General features: G+C 44.0%; 1 protein-coding gene across 2 annotated transcripts in view; it reads left to right on the forward strand.

Moving 5' to 3' along the window:
• LOC134346335 (exocyst complex component 3-like) overlaps positions 1-22531 on the forward strand; it is a 69136-nt gene that overhangs the window by 30326 nt on the left and 16279 nt on the right. For both annotated transcript variants that reach the window (XM_063047692.1, XM_063047687.1), the window contains exons 8-9: positions 6544-6644; positions 10530-10619. In XM_063047692.1, coding sequence (XP_062903762.1) covers positions 6544-6644; positions 10530-10619 — 191 coding nt within the window. The remainder of the gene's footprint in view (positions 1-6543; positions 6645-10529; positions 10620-22531) is intronic.

Below are 22531 nucleotides of genomic sequence, written 5' to 3' on the forward strand. Positions count from 1 at the left end.
AAGCTTTTAGTATCTTCTTTGATATTAGTCGCCAGCTTCCTTTCATAATTCATCTTTTCCTTCCTAACGACCGTCTTGGTTTCCTTCTGCAAGTTTTTTAAATCTTCCCAATCCTCTATCTTCCCACATGCTTTGGCTTCCATGTATGCCCTTTCTTTTGTTTTTACTTTGGCTGACTTCACTTGTCAGCCACAGTAGTGTCCTTCTTCCATTCGAAAATTTCTTCTTATTTGGAATATATCTGTCTTGCACTTCCCTCATTTTTCTCAGAATCTCCGGCCATTGCTGCTCTGCTGTCCTTCCTGCTAGTGTCCCTTTCCAGTCAACTTTGGCCTATTCCCATCTCATGCCATTGTAATTTCTTTTATTCCACTGAAATACCGACACATTGGAATTTAGTTTCTCCTTCTCACATTTCAAAGTGAACTCTGTCATATTGTGATCACTGTTCCCTAGGGGTTCCTTAATCTTAAACTCTCTTATCACCTCCGGATCATTGCACAACTCCCAATCCAGCACAGCCGATCCCCTAGTGGGCTCAACAACAAGCTGTTCCAAAAGGCCATTCCTGAGGCATTCTACAAATTCTCGCTCTTGAGGTCCAGTACTGTCCTGGTGTACTTAATCCACTTTCATTTTAAAACCCCAAAAGATTATCATGACATCTGACACACCTTTTCTATCTCCTGCTGTAATGTGTAATCCACATCCCGGCTGCTGTTTGGAGGCCTGTATACAACTGCCATTAGGGTCCTTTTACCCTTGGCATTTCTTAACTCAACCCATAGAGACTCTACACCTTCCAATTCTATGTCATCCCTTTCTAATGATTTAGTATTTCTTATACACAGAGCCACACCATCCCCTCTGACAACTAACCTATCTTTCTGATACACCGTATATCCTTGGACGTTCAGCTCCCAATGGCAGCCATCCTTTAGTCAAGTTTCAGAGATGGCCACAACGTCATACTTGCCAATCTGTAGCTGAATTTCAAGATCGTCCATTTTATGTCTTATGCTGCGTGCATTCAAATATAACACTTTCAGTCCCGTATTTGTTGCTTTTTGTTTTAACTGCAACACACTTCTATTGCCCTGTAACTCATCCCACTGGCTGTGATTATTCCTCACCTCCTTCCTATCATCACTGTTGCACGCTATCTTTGATTTATTTCTGTTTTCCCCTTCCTCACCCCTATCACTCCGGTTCCCATCTCCCTGACAAATTGGTTTAAACCCTCCCTATCAGCTCTATTAAACCTGCCTGCTAGGATATTGGACCCCTTTGGGTTCACGCGTAACTTGTCCTTTTTGTACAGGTCGTACCTCCCCCAGAAGATGCCCCAGTGATCCAGGAAACTGAAGCCCTGCCCCCTACACCAGTCTCTCATGCTATTCTTGCGCTTATTAGCACGTGGCACAGGCAGCAATCCTGAAATTACTACCTGGAGGTCCTGCTTTTCAGCTTCCTACCCAACTCCTTAAATTCTCTCTTCAGGACCTCCTCCATTTTTCTACCTATGTCATTGGTAACAAAGTGTACCGAGACTCCTGGCTGTTCACCCTCTCCCTTCAGAATACTCTGCACCTGATCTGAAACGTCTCGTACCCTGGCACCTGGGAAGCAACACACAATAAGGGTATCTCTATCAGACTGACAGAATCCCCTATGGCTACCACATTCCTCATCTTCTTCTCTTCCTTCTGCACCATGGAACCAGGCAGAGTGCCAGAGACCCGATTGCTGTAGTCGTCCTCTGTCAGTTCACCCCCCCCCCAATAGCATCCAAAATGAAATAACGATTACTGAGGGGGATGGCCACGGGGGTGCTCTCTACTATCTGAGCTCTTCCCATCCCTTCCCTGACAGTCACCCACTTATCTAACAACTGCAGCCTCAGGATGATTAACCCCCTGTAGTTTCTATCTATCTCCTGCTTATTTTCCCTAATAAAATGTAGGTCATCAAGCCGCAGCTCCAGATCCCTAACACGGTCTCTCAGAAGCTGCATCTCAGTGAACCTGGCGCAGGTGTGGCCAGCTGGGAGACTGGAAGATTCCCAGGATTCCCACATCTAACACCCAGAGCAAAGTACTAACCCTGCAGACGTGCTCTTTAGTCCTCTTTTCAAAAAAAAAGGAAAGAAAAAAAATTAAGTCCACTCACTCTCTTACCTCACCGAAGGCCGAATGAGCCAAAGCCCTGCCACACTGCTTCAGATCACTCCATCGATGACCACTCCGCTAGGCAGTGTCTCCCTTTTTATGCCTGAACCTTCCCTGCCATCTAACTCATAATTGGTGCTCTGGTTCTAGCCGCTAATAGGCCACGTACAATGGACAAGCACTCTCAAAGTTCCCTTTTTAAATAACCGCTGCCGACCTGTGAGAAATCCTTCTTGGTAAAGCTCTGTAGACGCTGCTGATAGGCTGTGTACAATGGACAAACACTCTTGAAGTTCTCTTTTTAAATAACCGCCACCGACCTGTGAGAAATCCCTCTTGGTTTCCCAAGAACCTTCTCCCTAGTTATGGTAACTTCACACACTTCATGACCCCTGACACTTGGAACTTCCCTCATACTGCTAGTGTCTTCCACAGTGAAGACATGCAAGATATTTATTCAGTTCATCTGCCATTTCCTTGTTTCCTCAATACTACCTCTCCAGTGTTGTTTTCCAGAGGTCCATTATCCACTATCTCCTCTTTTACCCTTTATGTATCTGAAGAAACTTTTGGTATCTTCTTTAATATTATTGGCTAGCTTACTTTCATATTCCATCTTATCCTTCTTAGTGACTTGTTTTACCTTCCTTCTGTTGGTAATTAAAAGCTTCCCAATCCTCGAACTTCCCACTACTTTTTGGCCTCTCTTTGGCTTTTATGTTGACTTTGATTACCACTGTTAGCCATGGTTGTATCATTTTGCCTTTAGAATACTTCTTCCTTCTTTGGGATGTATATATCCTGTGCCTTCCACATTGCTTGCAGAAATCTCAGCCATTGGTGCTCAGCTATCATCCCTGCTGGGGTTCTTTAACAATCAATTCTGGCCAACTCCTCTCTCATGCCTCTGTAATTCCCTTTACTCCGCTGTAATATTGATACATCTGATTTTGGCTTCTCCTTCTCAGATTTCAGGGTGAATTTGATCATATTATAATCACTTTCCCCAAAGGGATCTTTTACTTTAAGCTCTCTTATCAATTCTGCTTCATTGCACAACCAATGCAGAATAGTGGGCTCAACGACAAGCTGCTCTATAAAGCCATTTGTGGACATTCTAGAAATTCCCCCTCTTGAAATTCTGCATCAACCCGATTTTCCCAATCTACTTGCATATTGAAATCCCCCATGACTATTGTAACATTGCCCTTTAGGCATGTTTTTTCTATTGCCATTGTAACTTGTAGACCACATCCTTACTACTGTTTGGGAAGGAGGGGCCAGGCCCAGAGTCACCCCATAGTGCCCGGAACCTCCAAGTGTTGCAAACTAATCCCTCTAGCGTGAAGTCTAACAGGAGGTGGATCAAATGGCCTGCAGCTAACATGACTTCACTGGGGAAGCAGTTTGATGAAGATGTTAACCAAATTCTGGAGGCAGGACTGGTCAGCAACTGTCAGCAGGCGGATGGAGAGCGAGGTGTCTCCAGTAGAGGTTGGTTGTAGGGGATTCACAGCCAGTTCCTTAGTTAGAGCCTTCAGCATTTCGGGCATTGAGGGAGAGAGGAAGAGGAGAGCCATCCGCAGTACCACCGATGCAGCAGAGAGGGCCTCAAGACGGCTGTGGCTCAAAAGAGGGGAGCCATGGAGTCATAAGTAGCTAGCCATCTGGACACAAGCTGGAGTCTGATCAGCCCCGGCTGGGTCACCTGGAGGAGGGTGTATGATGTTGAAAGACCCGAAACACCCGATGATTCCAGGAACATCACTGAAGATGTGTCCAGAAGCATCAGTAGATGTGTGTACACAGCAGGGGGTCTGTATATAACTCCCATCAGGGTCTTTTTACCCTTCCAGTTCCTTAGCTCTATCCACAATGATTCAACACCTCTGACCCTGTGTCAGCTCTTTCTAACGATTTAATTTAATTTTTTTTACCAGCAGAGCCACACCACCCCCTCTGCCTTCTTGCTTGTCCTTTTGATACAATCCTTGGGCATTAAGCTCCCAGCTATAATGTTCTTTCATCCATGCCTACAACATCATACATGCCAATCTGTAACTGTGCTACAGTTCATTGACCTTATTCCGTTTACTGCACACATTCATATGTAACACCTTCAGTCCTGTATTCACCCTTTTCAATTTTGTCCACCTTTTACCTTGCAACTCATCCTGTTGACTGCAATTTTGTCCTATTGTTAGCCTCTCCTTGCTAGGACTCGCAATACACATTGCCTCCGTTTGTAAACCAGCTACCTCATCCTCAGCGCTATACTCTGGTTCCCATCCCGCTGCGAAATTAGTTCAAACCCACCCGAACAACTCGAGGCAACCTGCCCACAAGGATATTGGTCTTTCTGAGATTCAGGTGTCACCCGTCCCTTTATACAGGTCATACCTTCCCCAGTAGCGATCCCAATGATCCATAAATCTGAACCGCTGCCCCCTGCACCAGTTCCTCAGCCACGCATTCACCTGCCAATTCATCCTATTCTTACCCTCACTGGCACGTGGCACAGGAAGAAATCCGGATATTACTACCCTGGAGGTCCTGTTTCTCGGTTTTCTACCTAGCTTCCTAAAATCTCTCTTCAGCACCTCCTCACCTTGTCTGGTATGTTATTGGTGCCAATATGTACCAAGACTTCAGGCTGCTCACCCTTGCCCTTGGGAATGCCATGGACATGATCTGAGGCATCCCTGATCCCAGCAGCAGGGAAGTAACATACCATCCGGGTGTCTCTATTACACCCACAGAGCCTCATCTCTGTTCCTCTGACTATGGAATCTTCTGTCACCACTGAAGTCCTCTTCACCTCTCTATTCTCCTGAGCCACAGCACCAGACTCAGTGCCAGAGACGTGGTCACTGTGGCTCCCCCCAGTAGGTCGTCCCACTCACTAGTATCTAATGTTGAGGGGAACAGCCGCAGGTGTACTCTACACTGGCTCTGCATTTCCCCTCTTTCTCCTGACAGTCACCCATTTTCCTGTCTCCTGCAACCTTGGGGTGACTACCTCCCTGTAGCTCCTGTCTATCGCCTCCTGGTTGTCCTGTATGAGTCGAAGGTCATCGAGCTGCAGATCCAGTTGCTTAATATGATCTGTCAGGAGCTGCAGCTCAGTGCACCTGGTGCAGATGTGTTTACCTGGGAGACTGGAGTTCTCCCAGATTTCCCACATCCCACTCCTGCTGTACATTTACGAGGATATTTGGAGGCAGTAGCACAGGTAGTTAATGTGGTTCAGAAGTCAAACAGAATACTTGCCTATATTAGCTGAGGCACAGGGGCCTATGGTAAAGCTATATGAAACATCAATTAGTTCATACCTAGAGTACTGCATGCAGTTCTGGTCATCACATTGTAGAAGGGATGTGATTGCATTGGAAAGAGTGTTGCTCAGCAGTAAGATACAACAGCTGTGAGGAGAGAAAGATTGGATGGGCTTTGTGCTGAGAAGGCTAAGGCAAGACCAGACTCAGATGCATAAAATTCTGATAGGCACATTGAAGGCACTTTAGGAGAGCTGCCCATAACAGGAAAGCAAATGTTTAAGGAGTAAGTGAGCTGAATGGAATTTGGGAAAGATTTTTTTCGCCTGGAGTTTCGTTAACTCTGGAATGCATTGCCTGAAGAAGTTTGGAGGTCAATATTTGCTGATCTGAAAGGAAATTTAAAACCATTTCACTAAGAAGGCATTCATTTTTGGATAAACTGGCACAATGGTGCCATTTAAGATTGGGTGAAAATAACATACAGGCAGTACCCCCAACTCAGCACTCAGGTCTTTTGGGTAACAAATATTCACCTTCACAAAATTTCCAAATCACTGCCCAAAAAGTTTGAGATGCAGCACAAAATTTATTCTCAAAGAATTTATGTGGAAGATAAAGTAAATGGACGAGTACAGTATATTTATTATTTTCAACTCTCGTTTCTTGAAGCATGTGCAGATAATGTAGCTTTGTATTATAGAAAATTGCGATACCGACAATTTTCTAGGAATGCAACCATTCCCGTAATGTGGGGTTCATATGTAACTGAGTGAAAGGAGAAATTTAAGCATACAGTTCCAGATGTTCTGGGAAAAGCTTTAAAAAACTTTCAGTGATTATTCTGGCTTTGCTATTGCTCTATGATTCACATTAACCATGGGATATGAAATGGATTCCTTCACATACCAATGTAATTCAATACAGGATGTGGTTAATGACTGGAATTCACTTCAAATATAATGAACATAAACATTAAATCTGGCATTCCAAATATTATAAACAATATACAAATGTAGTTTGTATTTTTTCAACCAGCTTCATTGAGAAAATTAAATATGGATCCTCAAATAATAACCTCGGTTGTTTTAACTTTTCAGATCATTGGTGCATACCTGAATGAATCTGGCAAGATCAGCAAAGATTTAAAGGAGAAAGTTTTGTGTTACTGCCTGAAAGAATTAACAAATTTAATTCACTGGTAATTTTTTATTATTGCTTTAATTGTGTTCATGGCAACCCTGTTTACAGACATTTCTCTCTAGCCGCAGTTACCCAGGTGATTTTTGTAGCAGTGGAACTACAGTAAGTTACTGCAAATCTGAATGATTAGTGACAGCTTCTTCTGAAGCAGTTTACTCAGAGATTCAGATTTTAATGTCTATTGTATAATAAAGGATAGAAAGATAAAATGTAATCCAGCAGGGGAATATAGAACCGGGTTTAATGTTGCAGCATTTATTCTACATCGTTTGAGAGTGCTTCTCTGGTGGAAAAAGAAAAAATATTAATTATCCTATTAGGAATGTTTAATTCTGGAATATGTGTTTCCAGTCTTACTATATTTGTGTAGTTTCTCAATTTCCCTTTTGGTTTTAGAGAATGCCTTCTCTTCATAAAATGACAGGATCATGCAGGAGTGCCTTGACATAGAAATATGACATTCAGTGGAAGTCACCTCATATAACCCTAGTTATAATTTCTTCTCTTCCTTTTATCAGTAACTTCACCACGAAGGCATCAGGTTCCACCTTCTAACCAGAGTTGCAGAGAGAGAAGTGCAACATGGAAAAAGACAATTTGGCCCACTGAGTGTGTTCTGACCCTCAGCCATCCATCCTACACTGATTGTAAATTAATCCCTTTTTCACACTTTCCCTATTTTCTCATCAACCACCCCTAGATTCTGTCATTTACTTACACACGAAGTACAATTTACAGTGGCCAATTAACTTGCCAACCACTTTTTTTTTGAGGTACGGTTGGGAACAAGAGCACCACTACACGCTGCACCCGTAAAGCCAACAGCATTGTGAAAGACCCCACACACCCCTCATACAAACTATTCTCTCTCCTGCCATCTGGCAAAAGTTACCGAGGCATTCGGGCTCTCACAACCAGACTGTGTAACAGTTTCTTTCCCCACGCCATTAGTCATAGTCATACATTATTGATCCCGGGGGAAATTGGTTTTTGTTACAGTTGCACCATTAATAATAAATAGTAATAAAACCATAAATAGTTAAATAGTAATATGTAAATTATGCCAGGAAATAAGTTCAGGACCAGCCTATTGGCTCAGGGTGTCTGACCCTCCAAGGGAGGAGTTGTAAAGTTTGATGGCCACAGGCAGGAATGACTTCCTATGACGCTCTGTGTTGCATCTCGGTAGAATGAGTCTCTGGCTGAATGTACTCCTGTGCCCACCCAGTACATTATGTAGTGGATGGGAGACATTGTCCAAGATGGCATGCAACTTGGACAGCATCCTCTTTTCAGACACCACTGTCAGAGAGTCCAGTTCCATCCCCACAACATCACTGGCCTTACGAATGAGTTTGTTGATTCTGTTGGTGTCTGCTACCCTCAGCCTGCTGCCCCAGCACACAACAGCAAACATGATCGCACTGGTCACCACAGACTTGTAGAACATCCTCAGCATCGTCTGGCAGATGCTAAAGGACCTCAGTCTCCTCAGGAAATAGAGACGGCTCTGACCCTTCTTGTAGACAGCCTCAGTGTTCTTTGACCAGTCCAGTTTATTGTCAATTCGTATCCCCAGGTATTTGTAATCCTCCACCATGTCCACACTGACCCCCTGGATGGAAACAGGGGTCACCGGTACCTTGGCTCTCCTCAGGTCTACCACCAGCTCCTTAGTCTTTTTCACATTAAGCTGCAGATAATTCTGCTCACACCATGTGACAAAGTTTCCTACCAGAGCCCTGTACTCAGCCCCATCTCCCTTGCTGATGCATCCAACTATGGCAGAGTCATCCGAAAACTTCTGAAGATGACAAGACTCTGTGCAGTAGTTGAAGTCCGAGGTGTAAATGGTGAAGAGAAAGGGAGACAAGACAGTCTCCTGTGGAGCCCCAGTGCTGCTGATCACTCTGTCAGACACACAGTGTTGCAAGCACACGTACTGTGGTCTGCCAGTCAGGTAATCAAGAATCCATGATACCAGGGAAGCATCCACCTGCATCGCTGTCAGCTTCTCCCCCAGCAGAGCAGGGCAGATGGTGTTGAACGCACTGGAGAACTCAAAAAACATGACCCTCACAGTGCTCGCTGGTTTGTCCAGGTGGGCGTAGACACGTTTCAGCAGGTAGACGATGGCATCCTCAACTCCTAGTCGGGGCTGGTAGGAGGGGAGAGTGGAATATGTGTTGGTTGGGGGCCGACAACAGATGGCTCATGTGGGGGATGGGCAGGGGCCACAATGTCAAATCTGTTAAGAACAGGTTAAGTTCATTGGCCCTGTCCACACTGCCTTCAGCTCCTCTGTTGCTAGTTTGCTAGAACCCAGTGATGGTCCTCATCCCACTCCAGACCTCTCTCATGTTGTTCTGCTGGAGTTTCCACTCAAGCTTCCTCCTGTACCTGTCTTTAGCCTCCCTGATCCTGGCTTTCAGGTCCCTCTGTATTGCCCTCAGCTCCTCCCTATTTCCATCTCTAAATGCCCTCTTTTTAGCGTTCAGGATGTCCTTAATGTCCTTTGTCACCCATGGCTTGTTATTTGAATAACAAAGGACAGTTCTTGTCGGAACATTGCAGTCCACACAGAAGTTGATGTATTCAGTGATGCACTCTGTGAGCCCATCAATATCCTCTCCATGTGGCTCACAGAGTCCTCAATTCCCAGAGTCTAGACTGGCACTAACCTACACACACACACACACACACACACACACACACACTACCTGAATACCACTCCACTCCCTTTGCAATTCTTGTTCATTTCTTTCTCAATTCCTGCTAAAACATTGTTTATATTTACATTTACATCATTTACTATTATATTGTAATTTGTCCTTTACTGTGCCTATTGTCTTGTTTATTAATTATTGTACTGTCTTGCACTGTTTTGTGCACTTTATGTAGTCCGGTGTAGGTCTGAAGTCTAATGTAGTTTTGTGCTGTCTCACATAGTCTAGTGTAGTTTTGTGTTGTTTCATGTAGCACCATGGTCCTGGAGGAACGTTGTTTCGTTTTTACTGTGTACTGTACCAGCAGTTTATGGTCGAAATGACAATAAAAGCGACTTGATTTAACTTGAAGAAGAAATCAGATGGTATGCAAACTTCATACAGTCAGCCCTCAATGTCATGTTTGGACCTGGGTATCTGGCATTGTGAGCCAATGGCTCTTTTAGCTGCATCACTGGGCCACTCTCCATGTAGAGAGTTCTTCCAAATTTCCCAGTAGGTTTATTAATGTGTTAGTTTATGGCAGTTTGTATATAGCATTTCTACAAATAGAAACATCTCCCCTATATTTATAATTTTAAGGTCCTCACTATCAAAGTTTTCAAAAAAGGAATGCAGCCTCTTCTGACGTACCAACTTCGACCATCAGCTTTGTGAATTGCTTTCCCTTCGCTAGGTTTCCTGTATTTTTATATTGTGCACGACCTATGCACAGCAGCCTAGCTGTCATCAACAAAGGCTCCAAAAATATGTCAGCTTACTTCTTTATTTTCCAATTCTGCTCCCCTAAGTTTGAATGCCAGAATTTGTTTGCATTTTTATTGTTATTGTCATATTATCACAAAAAGTTGCAGTTAACCAACAATTGAGCATAGTAAAAATAATAAAAGGCTATAAATGAACATTATCATTCGAAGTTAGACACCAACAATTTTTAAAATTAAAGAACACATTTGACTGTGAAATATATTTTCATTTCTCCTTATAGTTTTAACCAGGAACTAAACATGTGAATCCATCTATCAAAATGTTGAAAGTAGTCTGTTGAATAATTGAGATATTATCAATATAAGGAATGTTTACTTGTCCATTAGACTGCTATTGCAGCAGGAGTTAACATATTAATCAGCTTCTGTTTCTGTGTGATTCAAATCCAGCTACCAAGAAGACCTGAAGGTCAGAAAACAGAATGTCCAAGACCCACTGCCACTCCTGATTGTAAGCATCAACAGCTACATTGATCTTGGGTGAGTTTTATTAATGATGAGTATAAATAATTTGAGCACTAAAATAGTATAATGATGGTTGCAGATTGAACATCACTTTCATAAGCAACCAGAAAACACTTCCTTTGTTCCTGCTCTTTGCCTCCCATCAGCCAATCCCCTGTCCATGGGTTGGTTATTTCTTCAGCGGTTTGATCGGGGTATGACTGAGCAAGCGCGTGGACATCAGCCAGTGAGAACAGCGAGAGGAGTTTAAAAGGAGACACCTTATAGAGCGGGTGCCGGAGCACCGGGCATCAGAGTAGAGGGAGACAGAGCAGAAAAGCTTTGGCTCAATGGGGCTTTGGCGATAACAGATCGAGGCGAGGTAGGTTGCATGTGTAGAATACAGACAGGAAGAATGTGTGTGAGGCTGGTGTTCTGTGCTCGGTGTCGGATGTGGGAAGTTAGGGAGACTCCCAGCCTCCCGGATGACCACACCTGCACCGGGTGCGTCAAGCTGCAGCTCCTTAGGGACCGGGTTAGGGAACTGGAGATGCAGCTCGATGACCTTCATCTAGTCAGGGAAAGTGAGCAGGCGATAGAGAGGAGTCACACTGGTGCCTGGGGTGACGGATGAGCGGGTAACAGTCAGGAGAGGGAAGGGCAGGAGTCAGATACTAGAGAGCACCCCAGTGGCTATACCCCTTAACAATAAGTACTCCTGCTTGAGTACTGTTGGGGGGGACGGCCTACTGGGGGAAGCAACAGCGGCTGCGCCTCTGGCACAGAGTCTGGCCCTGTGGCTCAGAAGGGTAGGGAAAGGAAGAGGATGGCAGTAGTGATAGGGGACTCCATAGTTAGGGGGCCAGACAGGCGATTCTGTGGACGCAGGAAAGAAGCATGGACGGTAGTTTGCCTCCCAGGTGCCAGGGTCCGGGATGTTTCTGATCACATCCAAGATATCCTGAAGTGGGAAGGAGAACAGCCAGAGGTCGTGGTACATATTGGTACCAACGACATAGGCAGGAAAAGGGAAGAGGTCCTGAAAGTAGACTACAGGGAGTTAGGAAGGAAGTTGAGAAGCAGGACCTCAAAGGTAGTAATCTTGGGATTACTGTCCACGACATGTGACAGTGAGTATAGGAATAGAGTGAGGTGGAGGATAAATGTGTGGCTGAGGGATTGGAGCAAGGGGCAGGAATTCAGATTTCTGGATCACTGGGACATCTTTTGGGGCAGGAGTGACCTGTACAAAAAGGACGGGTTGCACTTGAATCCCAGGGGGACCAACATCCTGGCAGGGAGGTTTGCTAAGGCTGTTGGGGTGAGTTTAAACTAGGATTGCTGGGAGGTGGGAACCAAACTGAAGAGATGGAGGAAGAGGCGGTTGGCTCAGAAATAGAGAAAGCTTGGAGACAGTGTGAGAGAGAGGATAGGCAGATGATAGAGAAGGGATGTGCTCAGACTGATGGTTTGAGGTGTATTATGGTAAAGGTGTATTATAACAAGGAGTATTATGAACAAAGCAGATGAGCTTAGAGTGTGGATCAGTACTTGGAGCTATGATGTTGTGGCCATTACAGAGACTTGTATGGCTCAGGGGCAGGAATGGTTACTTCGAGTGCCAGGACAAGGAGGGAGGTAAAAGAGGTGGGGGCAAGGCACCATTGATCAGAGATAGTGCCATGGCTGCAGAAAAGGAGGAAATCATGGAGAGATTGTCTACGGAGTCTCTGTGGGTGGAAGTTAGTAACAGGAAGGGGTCAATAACTTTACTGGGTGTTTTTTATAGACCACCCAAATAGTAACAGGGACATCAGGGAGCAGATAGGGAGACAGATTCTAGAAAGATGTAATAATAACAGGATTGTTGTGGTGGGAGATTTTAATTTCCCAAATATCGATTGGCATGTCCCTGGAGTGAGGGGTGTAGATGGGGTGGAGTTTGTTAGGTGTGTTCAAGAATGTTTCTTGACACAATATGTAGATAAGCCTACAAGAGGAGAGGCTGTACTTGATCTGGTATTGGAAAATGAACCTGGTCAAGTGTCAGATCTCTTAGTGGGAGAGCATTTTGAAGATAGTGATCACAATTCTATCTCCTTTACCATAGCATCGGAGAGGGATAGAAACAGACAAGTCAGGAAAGCATTTAATTGGAGTAAGGAAAATATGAGGCTATAAAGCAGGAACTTGGAAGTATAAATTGGGAACAGATGTTCTCAGGGAAAAGTACAGAAGAAATGAGGTAAATGTTCAGGGTATATTTGCGTGGAGTTCTGCATAGGTAAGTTCCAATGAGATAAGGGAAGGATGGTAGGGTACAGGAACCGTGGTGTACAAAGGCTGTTGTAAATCTAGTCGAGCAGAAAAGAAGAGCTTACGAAAGGTTCAAAAATCTAGGTAATGATAGAAATCTAGAAGATTATAAGGCTAGCAGAAAGGAGCTTAAGAAAGAAATTAGGAGAGCCAGAAGGGGCCATGAGAAGGCCTTGGTGGACAGGATTAAGAAAAACCCCAAGGCACTCTACAAGTACATGAAGAGCAAGAGGATAAGTTGTGAGAGAATAGGACCAATCAAATGTGTATGGAACCGGAGGAGATAGCAGAGGTACTTAATGAGTACTTTGCTTCAGTATCCACTAAGGAAAAGGATCTTGGCGATTGTAGAGATGACTTGCAGCTTGAGCATGTAGATATTAAGAAAGAGGATGTGCTGGAGCTTTTGGAAAGCATCCAGTTGGATAAGTCACCAGGACTGGATGAGATATACCCCAGGCTACTGTGGGAGGCGAGGGATGAGATTGCTGAGCCTCTGGCAATGATCTTTGCATCATCAATGGGGAGGGGAGAGATTCCGGAGGATTGGAGGTTTGCGGATGTTGTTCCATTATTCAAGAAAGGGAGTAGAGATAGTCCAGGAAATTATAGACCAGTGAGCCTTTCTTCGCCAGCTGGTGGCGTACTGGCATCAGCGCCGGACTTCAGAATGAAGGCTCCCGAGTTCAAATCCAGCCAGCTCCCTTGCACGCTTTTCCATCCTTGCTGGTTTGAGCATCGAGCTAGTAAAAATAAGAAAGCCTGCTAAAAAAAACGCCGTCACGACAGCATTGTGATGACTCCACTCAGAGTTAAGGGCTTTCTTCTTCTTCTTCTGAGTCTTACTTCAGTGGTTGGTAAGTTGATGGAGAAGATCCTGAGAGGCAGGATTTATGAACATTTGGAGAGGCATAGTATGATTAAGAATAGTCAGCATGGCTTTGTGAAAGGCAGGTCATGCCTTACGACCCTGATTAAATTTTTTGAGGATGTGACTGAACACATTGATGAAGGTAGAGCAGTAGATGTAGTGTATATGGATTTTAGCAAGGCATTTGACAAGGTGCTCCATGCCAGGCTTATTGAGAACGTAAGGAGGCATGAGATGCAAGGGGACATTGCTTTGTAGATCCAGAACCAGTTTGCCCACAGAAGGCAAAGAGTAATTGTAGACGGGTCATATTCTGCATGGAGGTCGGTCGCCAGCTATATTCCTACTAAACTGTGCGCGTGTGCGCGTGTACACACGTCTTCAACCAGCGTACAAAGGAAATTAACAAAAGGTAAGTTATCTAAAATAATGTAGTAATTAATAATTATACTTATTGAAAATCTTTTGGGTAAATGTTTCTGTTAACTAGTTAGTCGGTTTTTCAGCTACCACAATGCACATCACTAATTTACGTCACATCACCTTTCCTGTTCCGGTTTGTACAGCTGCATCACTTCATTTTGCGTGAGGCAAAATTAACAAGATAAGAAAGCAGTATTTGGGAGACAATGTTTTGTGGAGTGACAAAGTTAAAGTTTTGCTAAGCCAACAACGTGAAGAAAACGTCACAGTAGATACAAGTTCGCTGTTGAATTTTATAAATAGTCCTTGAATTCATTTAGAGGAAAGGTTTCCTGAAGATGAGGTACAAGATTGCTCAGCTTTTGATTTCTCCACAATTGCAGATTGTGACTTCACATTTGGCAATGAACAAGTTAATGCCTTATGTCTAAAATATCACGATTTTCTAGCTGAAAGTACTGTAATAGTTACACAGTTTAATGATTTCAAATTTTCCATACAAGAAAAAATTAAATCCAAACTGATTTTAATCTTTGCTCATAGGGTGGCATTTGTACTTCAAAATGAGCAGTTTTGCGACCTTGCACAGTTGATGGACATTGGGGGAACTTTTCTTGCGTCTAGTGTGGACTGTGAGTGAGGTTTTAGCCTAATGAATCAACTCAAAAACAAGCCGAGAAACCATTTAGGTGAATGTCATTTGGATATGTTAATGAGAATCAAAAGCTATCAATTGAATGGAAGTTCTATTAGTCTAGATAGTTTACAAAGAATGGGTAAATGCCAAAGACAGGAGAGAGAAAAATAACTGAGTGACTTAAATATATATATTATTTTGTTGTTATTCTGTGCAGTTTTATGTCAAATATTTTGTAAACCTCATAAACTGTGCCATGTGTGCATTCAGTGCGTACATACTTTTGTCACAGGAAAAAAATTTGCACAACATAAGATTTTTGTGCACGCTGACTACTAAAAATTAGAGGGAACATTGGTCACCAGTGGTGTGCCTCAGAGATCTGTTCTGGGATCCCTACTCTTCGTGATTTTTATAAATGACCTGGATGAGGAAGTGGAGGGATGGGTTAGTAAATTTACTGATGACACAAAGGGTTGGAGGTGTTGTGGATAGTGTGGAGGCTGTCAGAGGTTACAGCGGGACATTGATAGGATGCAAAACTGGGCTGAGAAGTGGCAGATTGAGTTCAACCCAGATAAGTGTGAGGTGGTTCATTTTGGTAGGTCAAATATGATGGCAGAATATAGTATTAATGGTAAGATTCTTGACAGTGTGGAGGATCAGAGGGATCTTGGGGTCCGAATCCATAAGACACTCAAAGCTGCTGCGCAGGTTGATTCTTTAGTTAAGTAAGCATACGGTGCATTGGCCTTCATCAATTGTGAGATTGAGTTTAGGAGCCAAGAGGTAATGTTGCAGCTATATAGGACCCTGGTCAGACCCCACTTGGAGTACTGTGCTCAGTTCTGGCCACCTCACTATAGCAAGGATGTGGAAACCATAGAAAGGGTGCAGAGGAGATTTACAAGGATGTTGCCTGAATTGGGGAGCATGCTTTACGAGAATAGCTTGAGTGAACTCGGCCTTTTCTCCTTGGAGCGACAGAGGATGAGAGGTGACCTGATAGAGGTGTATAAGATGATGAGAGGCATTGATCGTGTGGATAGTCAGAGGCTTTTTCCCAGGGCTGAAATGACTAGCACGAGAGGGCACAGTTGTAAGGTGCTTGGAAGTAGGTACAGAGGAGATATCAGGGGTAAGTTTTTTACGCAGAGAGTGGTGAGTGCATGGAATGGGCTGCCGGCGATGGTGGTGGAGGCAGATACAATAGGGTCTTTTAAGAGACTCCTGGATAGGTACATGGAGCTCAGAAAAAGAGAGGGCTATGGGTAACCCTAGCTAATTTCTAAGGTAAGGACATGTTCAGCACAGCTTTGTAGGCCGAAGGGCCTGTATTGTGCTGTAGGTTTTCTATGTTTTCTATGCTAGTATCTTTTCTGTAATACCATGGGCTCCTGTCTTGTTAAGCAGCCTTATCTTTGGCACCCTGTCAAAGGCCTTCTGAAAGTTCTAGTAAACAATACCCACTGACACTCCTTAGTGTATCCTGCTTCTTATTTCCTCTTCAAAGAATTCCAACAGATCTGACAGATTTCCCCTTAAAGAAACCATGCCGATTTTGACCTATTTTATCGTGTGTCTCCAAGTATCCTGAGACCTCATCCTTAACAATCGATTCCAACATCTTCTCAACCACTGAGGTCAGGCTAACTGGTCTATAATTTTCTTTCTTTTGTCTCCTTCCCCTCATGGAGAGTGGAGTGACACTTGTAATTTTCCAGTCCTCCTGAACCATGCCAGAATCCAGTTATTCCTGAAAGAACATTACTAATGCCTCCACAATCTCTTCAGCTACCTCTCTCAGAAACCTGGGGTATAGTCCATCTGGCCCAGGTGACTTATTTCCCTTTGGACCTTTCAGCTTCCAAAGCACCTTCTCCCTAGTAATAGCAATTGCCCTCACATCTGCCGCCTGACACTGTTGAACTTCCGGCACATTACTTGTTCAGTTTGCCTATTTCCTTGTCCCCCATTACTATCTCTCCAATGTCACTTTTCACTGTTCTTGCTTCTCCTTTACTCTTTACACTGTATATTTGGAAAAAACCTTTGGTATCCTTTGTGATATTATTAGCTAGCTTGCTTTCATATTACAGCTTTTTAGTTACCTTTTGTTGGTCTTTAAAAGTTTCCCTATTTTCTTAACTTCTCACCAATTTTTGCTCTATTACTGTATATGCACTCTCTTTTGCTTTTATGTCATCTTTGACTCCCCTTGTCATCCATGGTTGCATCATCCTGCCTTTAGAATACCACTTCTTCTTTAGTCAAATCTATCATCCCCATTCTGAATTGCTTCATGAAACTCCAACCATTGCTGTTCTGCTGTCATCCTGAAAGTGTCCCCTTCCAATCAACTTTGGCCAGTTCCTCTCTCATGCCCCTATAATTCCCTTTACTCTACTGTAGTACTGATACATCTGATTTTAGCTTTTCTCTCTCTCAAATTGCAGTGTGAATTCTATCATATTATGATCACTACTTCTTAAGGCTTCCTTTACCTTAATCAAACCTGGTTCATTACACGACACCCAATTCAGAATAAACTTTCCTCTAGTAGACTCAACCACAATTTGCTCTAAAAAGCCATCTTGTGGGCATTCTACAAATTCTATCCCTTGGGATCTAGCACCAACCCAATTTTCCCAGTCTACCTGTATATTGAAATCCCCCATGACTATCAGAACACTGCCCTTTGACATGTGTTTTCTATCTCCAGTGTAATTTGTAGCCCACATCCGGGCTACTGCTTGGCCTGTATATAATTCCCATCAGAGTCTTAACTCTACCAATAAGGATTCTACATCTTCCAATCCTATGTCACCTCTTTCTAAGAATTTGATTTCATTTCTTACAAAAAGAACCATGGCAAACCCTCTGCCTACCTGCCTTATCTTTCAATACAATGTGTATCCTTGGATGTTAAGCTCCCAACTATAATCTTCTTTCAGTCATGACTCAGTGATGCTGACAACATCATACCTGCCAATCTCTAACTGTGCTACCTTATTCCATATACTGCGTGCACTGAAATATAACATCTTTTGTACTCGTCACCCTTTTAGGTTTTATCCCCATGTTACACTGCCAACTCATCCCACTGACTGCAGTTTTGCCGTGTCATCTGCCTGTCCTTCCTGCCAGTCTCACTACACACTGCCTCTGCTTGTATACCAACTGCTCCCCCTTCAGCCCTATCATTCCTGTTCCCACCCCCTTGCCAAATTAGTTTAAACCCTCAACAGCTCTAGCAAACCTGTCCACAAGGACATTGGTCCCCCTCCAGGTCAGGCATAATCCATCCATTTGTACAGGTCATGCATTGCCCCAGAAGAGATCCAATTGATCCAGAAATCTGAAGCCCTGCCCGCTGCTCTAGTTCTTCAGCCACTTATTCACCTGCATCCTAGTTCTAATATCTCTTTCTTCCCCTTTATTTTAATAATCTATTCAATCTATTCCTAAATGTCAATGTGGAGTTTTGCCTTCTCCCATTAATTCTAGTTGCATATTCCTTGTTTTGTGTAAGCGGATGGCAAGATTTTTTAAAAAAAGATAAGTGATCAGGTGATATGGTAACTATGTTATTGTTGGCGTGTGGCCAAGTGGTTAAGGCGTTGGTCTAGTGATCTGAAGGTCACTAGTTCGAGCCTCAGCTGAGGCAGTGTGTTGTGTCCTTGAGCAAGGTGCTTAACCACACATTGCTCTGCAACGACACCGGTGCTAAGCTGCATCGGCCCTAGTGCCCTTCCCTTGGACAACATCGGTGGCGTGGAGAGGGGAGACTTACAGCATGGGCAACTGCCGGTCTTCCATACAACCTTGCCCAGGCCTGCACCCTGGAAACCTTCCAAGGCGCAAATCCATGGTCTCACAAGACTAACAGATGCCTATATATTGATTGAAGAATAATGTCAGCTTGGGTGCTGGTTGAACTCCCATGCTCTTCCTCAAAATCAGCCAGCAAATCTTTTATGTCCAACAGAGTGAGCAGACAAGGTCCTCTGTGTAGTATTCTAATAATTCTGCAGTGAATTGTCAGCTGAGATTATGTGTTGAAATCTCAGGAGTAAAGCTTTGGAAACCAGTATAGAAGTGTCCCAGAATTCAGCCCATCAAACCCATTCTTCCAAAGAAACCTACGGCAGATTCTGATTTTTTTTATTGCCTCAAAGATTAGCACACTGGAAAGGCATTCCCAGTTGTTAATCATTTTTAATACGAGTTTAAACATTTCCTGGTATTTACCTATTAACAGTTTGCATGAAAACTTACTTAATACATTCCATCCATTTCAAAGATTTAATAGATTCCTTGCTGCGTTTTGCTGTGTGACTACCTCCCTGAGAACTACAGGGAGGTAGTCACACCTAGGGTACTGGAAGTAGGTCGTTGGGTGACAGTCAGAGGGGGGGAAAGCAAAGTTGAGTAGACAGGTAGTGCAGAGCACCCCTGTAGCCATTCCCCTGAATAATAAGTTTACTGTGCTGGATACTATTGGTGGGGACGACCAACCAGGTGTGACCCACAGTAGCAGGGCCTCTGGCACTGAGTCTGACTCTGTGGTGCAGAAAGATGGGATGGAGAAGAGGAGAGCTGTCGTCATTGGGGATTCTATAGTCATGGGAGCAGACAGGAGATTTTGTGGACGTGAGAAGGACACCTGCATGGTTTGTTGCCTCCCGGGTGCCAGGGTCCGGGGATGTCTCTGACCGGGTGCACGAAATCCTGGTACGAGAGGGAAAGCAACCAGAAGTCGTGATACATGTTGGTACCAACGGTATAGGCAGGAAGAGGGATGAAGTCCTGAAGTGTGAGTTTCGGGAACTAGGCAGAAAGCTGAAGAACAGGACCTCAAGGGTGGCGTTCTCAGGATTGCTGCCAGTGCTACGTGACAGTGATGGTAAGAATTGGAGGAGATGGCAGTTGAATGCGTGGCTGAGGAGTTGGTGCAGGGAGCACGGTTTTAGATTTTTGGATCATTGGGATTTCTTCTGGGGAAGGTGGGACCTTTGCAGATTGGATGGGTTGCACCTGAACTCGAGGGGGAGCAATATCCTTGCAGGTAGGTTTCCTAGCATGGTTCGGAAGGATTTAATCTAATTTTCAAGGAGGATGGGACCCGGAGCGATAGAGCAGTGAAAGAAGTGCATGGAGTAAAGCCAGATCTAACATATAGAGAGGCTTTGAGGAAAGAGAAGCAGAATAAACGGTGTAAAGACAGTAAGGTAGAAGGGCTAAAGTGTGTGTACCTCAGTGCAAGAAGCATCAGGAACAAAGGTGATGAACTGAGAGCTTGGATACATACATGGAATTATGATGTAGTGGACATTACAGAGACTTGGCTGGCACCAGGGCAGGAATGGATTCTCAATATTCCTAGATTTCAGTGTTTTAAAAGGGATGGGGGGAAGGGGAGGGGGGTTGGCATTACTGTTCAGGGATACTATTACAGCTACAGAAAGGGTGGGTAATGTAGCAGGATCCTCTTTTGAGTCAGTATGGGTGGAAGTCAGGAACAGGAAGGGAGCAGTTACTCTATTGGGGGTATTCTATAGGCCCCCTGGTATCAGCAGAGATACCGAGGAGCAGATTGGGAGGCAGATTTTGGAAAGGTGCAAAAATAACAGGGTTGTTATCATGGATAACTTTAACTTCCCTAATATTGATTGGCACCTGATTAGTTCCAAGGGTTTAGATGGGGCAGAGTTTGTTAAGTGTGTCCAGGATGGATTCCTGTCACAGTATGTGGACAGGCCAACTAGGGAGAATGCCATACTAGATATAGTACTAGGTAACGAATTGGGTCAGGTCACAGATCTCTCAGTGGGTGAGCATCTGGGGGACAGTGAGCACCGCTCCCTGGCCTTTAGCATTATCATGGAAAAGGATAGAATCAGGGAGGATAGGAAAATTTTTAATTCGGGAAGGGCAAATTATGAGACTATAGGGCTAGAACTTGTGGGTGTGAATTGGGATGATGTTTTTGCAGGGAAATGTACTATGGACATGTGGTCGATGTTTAGGGATCTCTTTCAGGATGTCAAGGATAAATTTGTCCTGGTGAGGAAGACAAAGAATGGTAGGGTGAAGGAACCATGGATGACAAGTGAGGTGGAAAATCTAGTCAGGTGGAAGAAGGCAGCATACATGAAGTTTAGGAAGCAAGGATCAGATGGGTCTATTGAGGAATATAGGGAAGGAATATAGGGAATATAGGAGCTTAAGGGGCTGAGAAGAGCAAGAAGGGGATATGAGAAGGCCTTGGCAAGTAGGGTAAAGGAAAACCCCAAGGCATTCTTCAATTATGTGAAGAACAAAAGGATGACAGGAATGAAGGTAGGACCGATTAGAGATAAAGGTGGGAAGATGTGCCTGGAGGCTGTGGAAGTGAGTGAGGTCCTCAATGAATACTTCTCTTCGGTATTCACCAATAAGGTGGATTCAGAGTTGGCTTGCCTGCAGAAGGCAGAGGGTCATGGTGGAGGGAGTACATTCAGATTGGAGGGTTGTGACTAGTGGTATCCCACGAGGATCTGTTCCGGAACCTCTACTTTTCATGATCTTTATTAACAACCTGGATGTGGGGGTAGAAGGGTAGGTTGGCAAGTTTGCAGATGACACAAAGGTTGGTGGTGTTGTAGATAGTATAGAGGTTTGTCAAAGATTGCAGAGAGACATTGGTAGGATGCAGAAGTGGGCTGAGAAGTGGCAGATGGAGTTCAACCCGGAGAAGTGTGAGGTGGTACACTTTGGAAAGACAAACTCCACGGCAGAGTACAAAGTAAATGGCAGGATACTAGGTAGTGTGGAGGAGCAGAGGGATCTGGGGGTACATGTCTTCAGATCCCTTAAAGTTGCTTCACAGGTAGATAGAGTAGTTAAGAAAGCTTATGGGGTGTTAGCTTTCATAAGTCGAGGGATAGAGTTTAAGAGTCACGATGTAATGATGCAGCTCTATAAAACTCTGGTTAGGCCACACTTGGAGTACTGTGTCCAGTTCTGGTCGCCTTACTATAGGAAGGATGTGGAAGCGTTGGAAAGGGTACAGAGGAGATTTACCAGGATGTTGCCTGGTTTAGAGAGTATGGATTATGATCAGAGATTAAGGGAGCTAGGGCTTTACTCTTTGGAGAGAAGGAGGATGAGAGGAGACTTGATAGAGGTGTACAAGATATTCAGAGGAATAGATAGAGTGGACAGCCAGCGCCTCTTCCCCAGGGCACCACTGCTCAATACAAGAGGATATGGCTTTAAGGTAAGGGGTGGGAAGTTCAAGGGGGATATTAGAGGAAGGTTTTTTACTCAGAGAGTGGTTGGTGCGTGGAATGCACTGCCTGAGTCAGTGGTAGAGGCAGATACACTAGTGAAGTTTAAGAGACTACTAGACAGGTATATGGAGGAATTTAAGGTGGGGGGTTATATGGGAGGCAGGGTTTGAGGGTCGGCACAACATTGTGGGCCGAAGGGCCTGTAATGTGTTGTACTATTCTATGTTCTATGTTTTCAGATAAACTTGCAAATTTCTTCATTTCTCAAACATTTTGTTAATTTCTAAAGTTTCTGTATGGAGTAATCAAGTTTAGCACTTGATTATATCCATGATATTTGTGTTTGCTAGCTCCATGGGGGGAAAAAACTAAAAGCTCAGCAGGTTATTGGCCCACCCAGCTTGCATTGCTGTTCTTCTTCTGTACA

The sequence above is a fragment of the Mobula hypostoma genome, chromosome 1 (assembly GCF_963921235.1).
Source record: "Mobula hypostoma chromosome 1, sMobHyp1.1, whole genome shotgun sequence".
In the NCBI taxonomy this organism is placed as follows: domain Eukaryota; kingdom Metazoa; phylum Chordata; class Chondrichthyes; order Myliobatiformes; family Myliobatidae; genus Mobula; species Mobula hypostoma.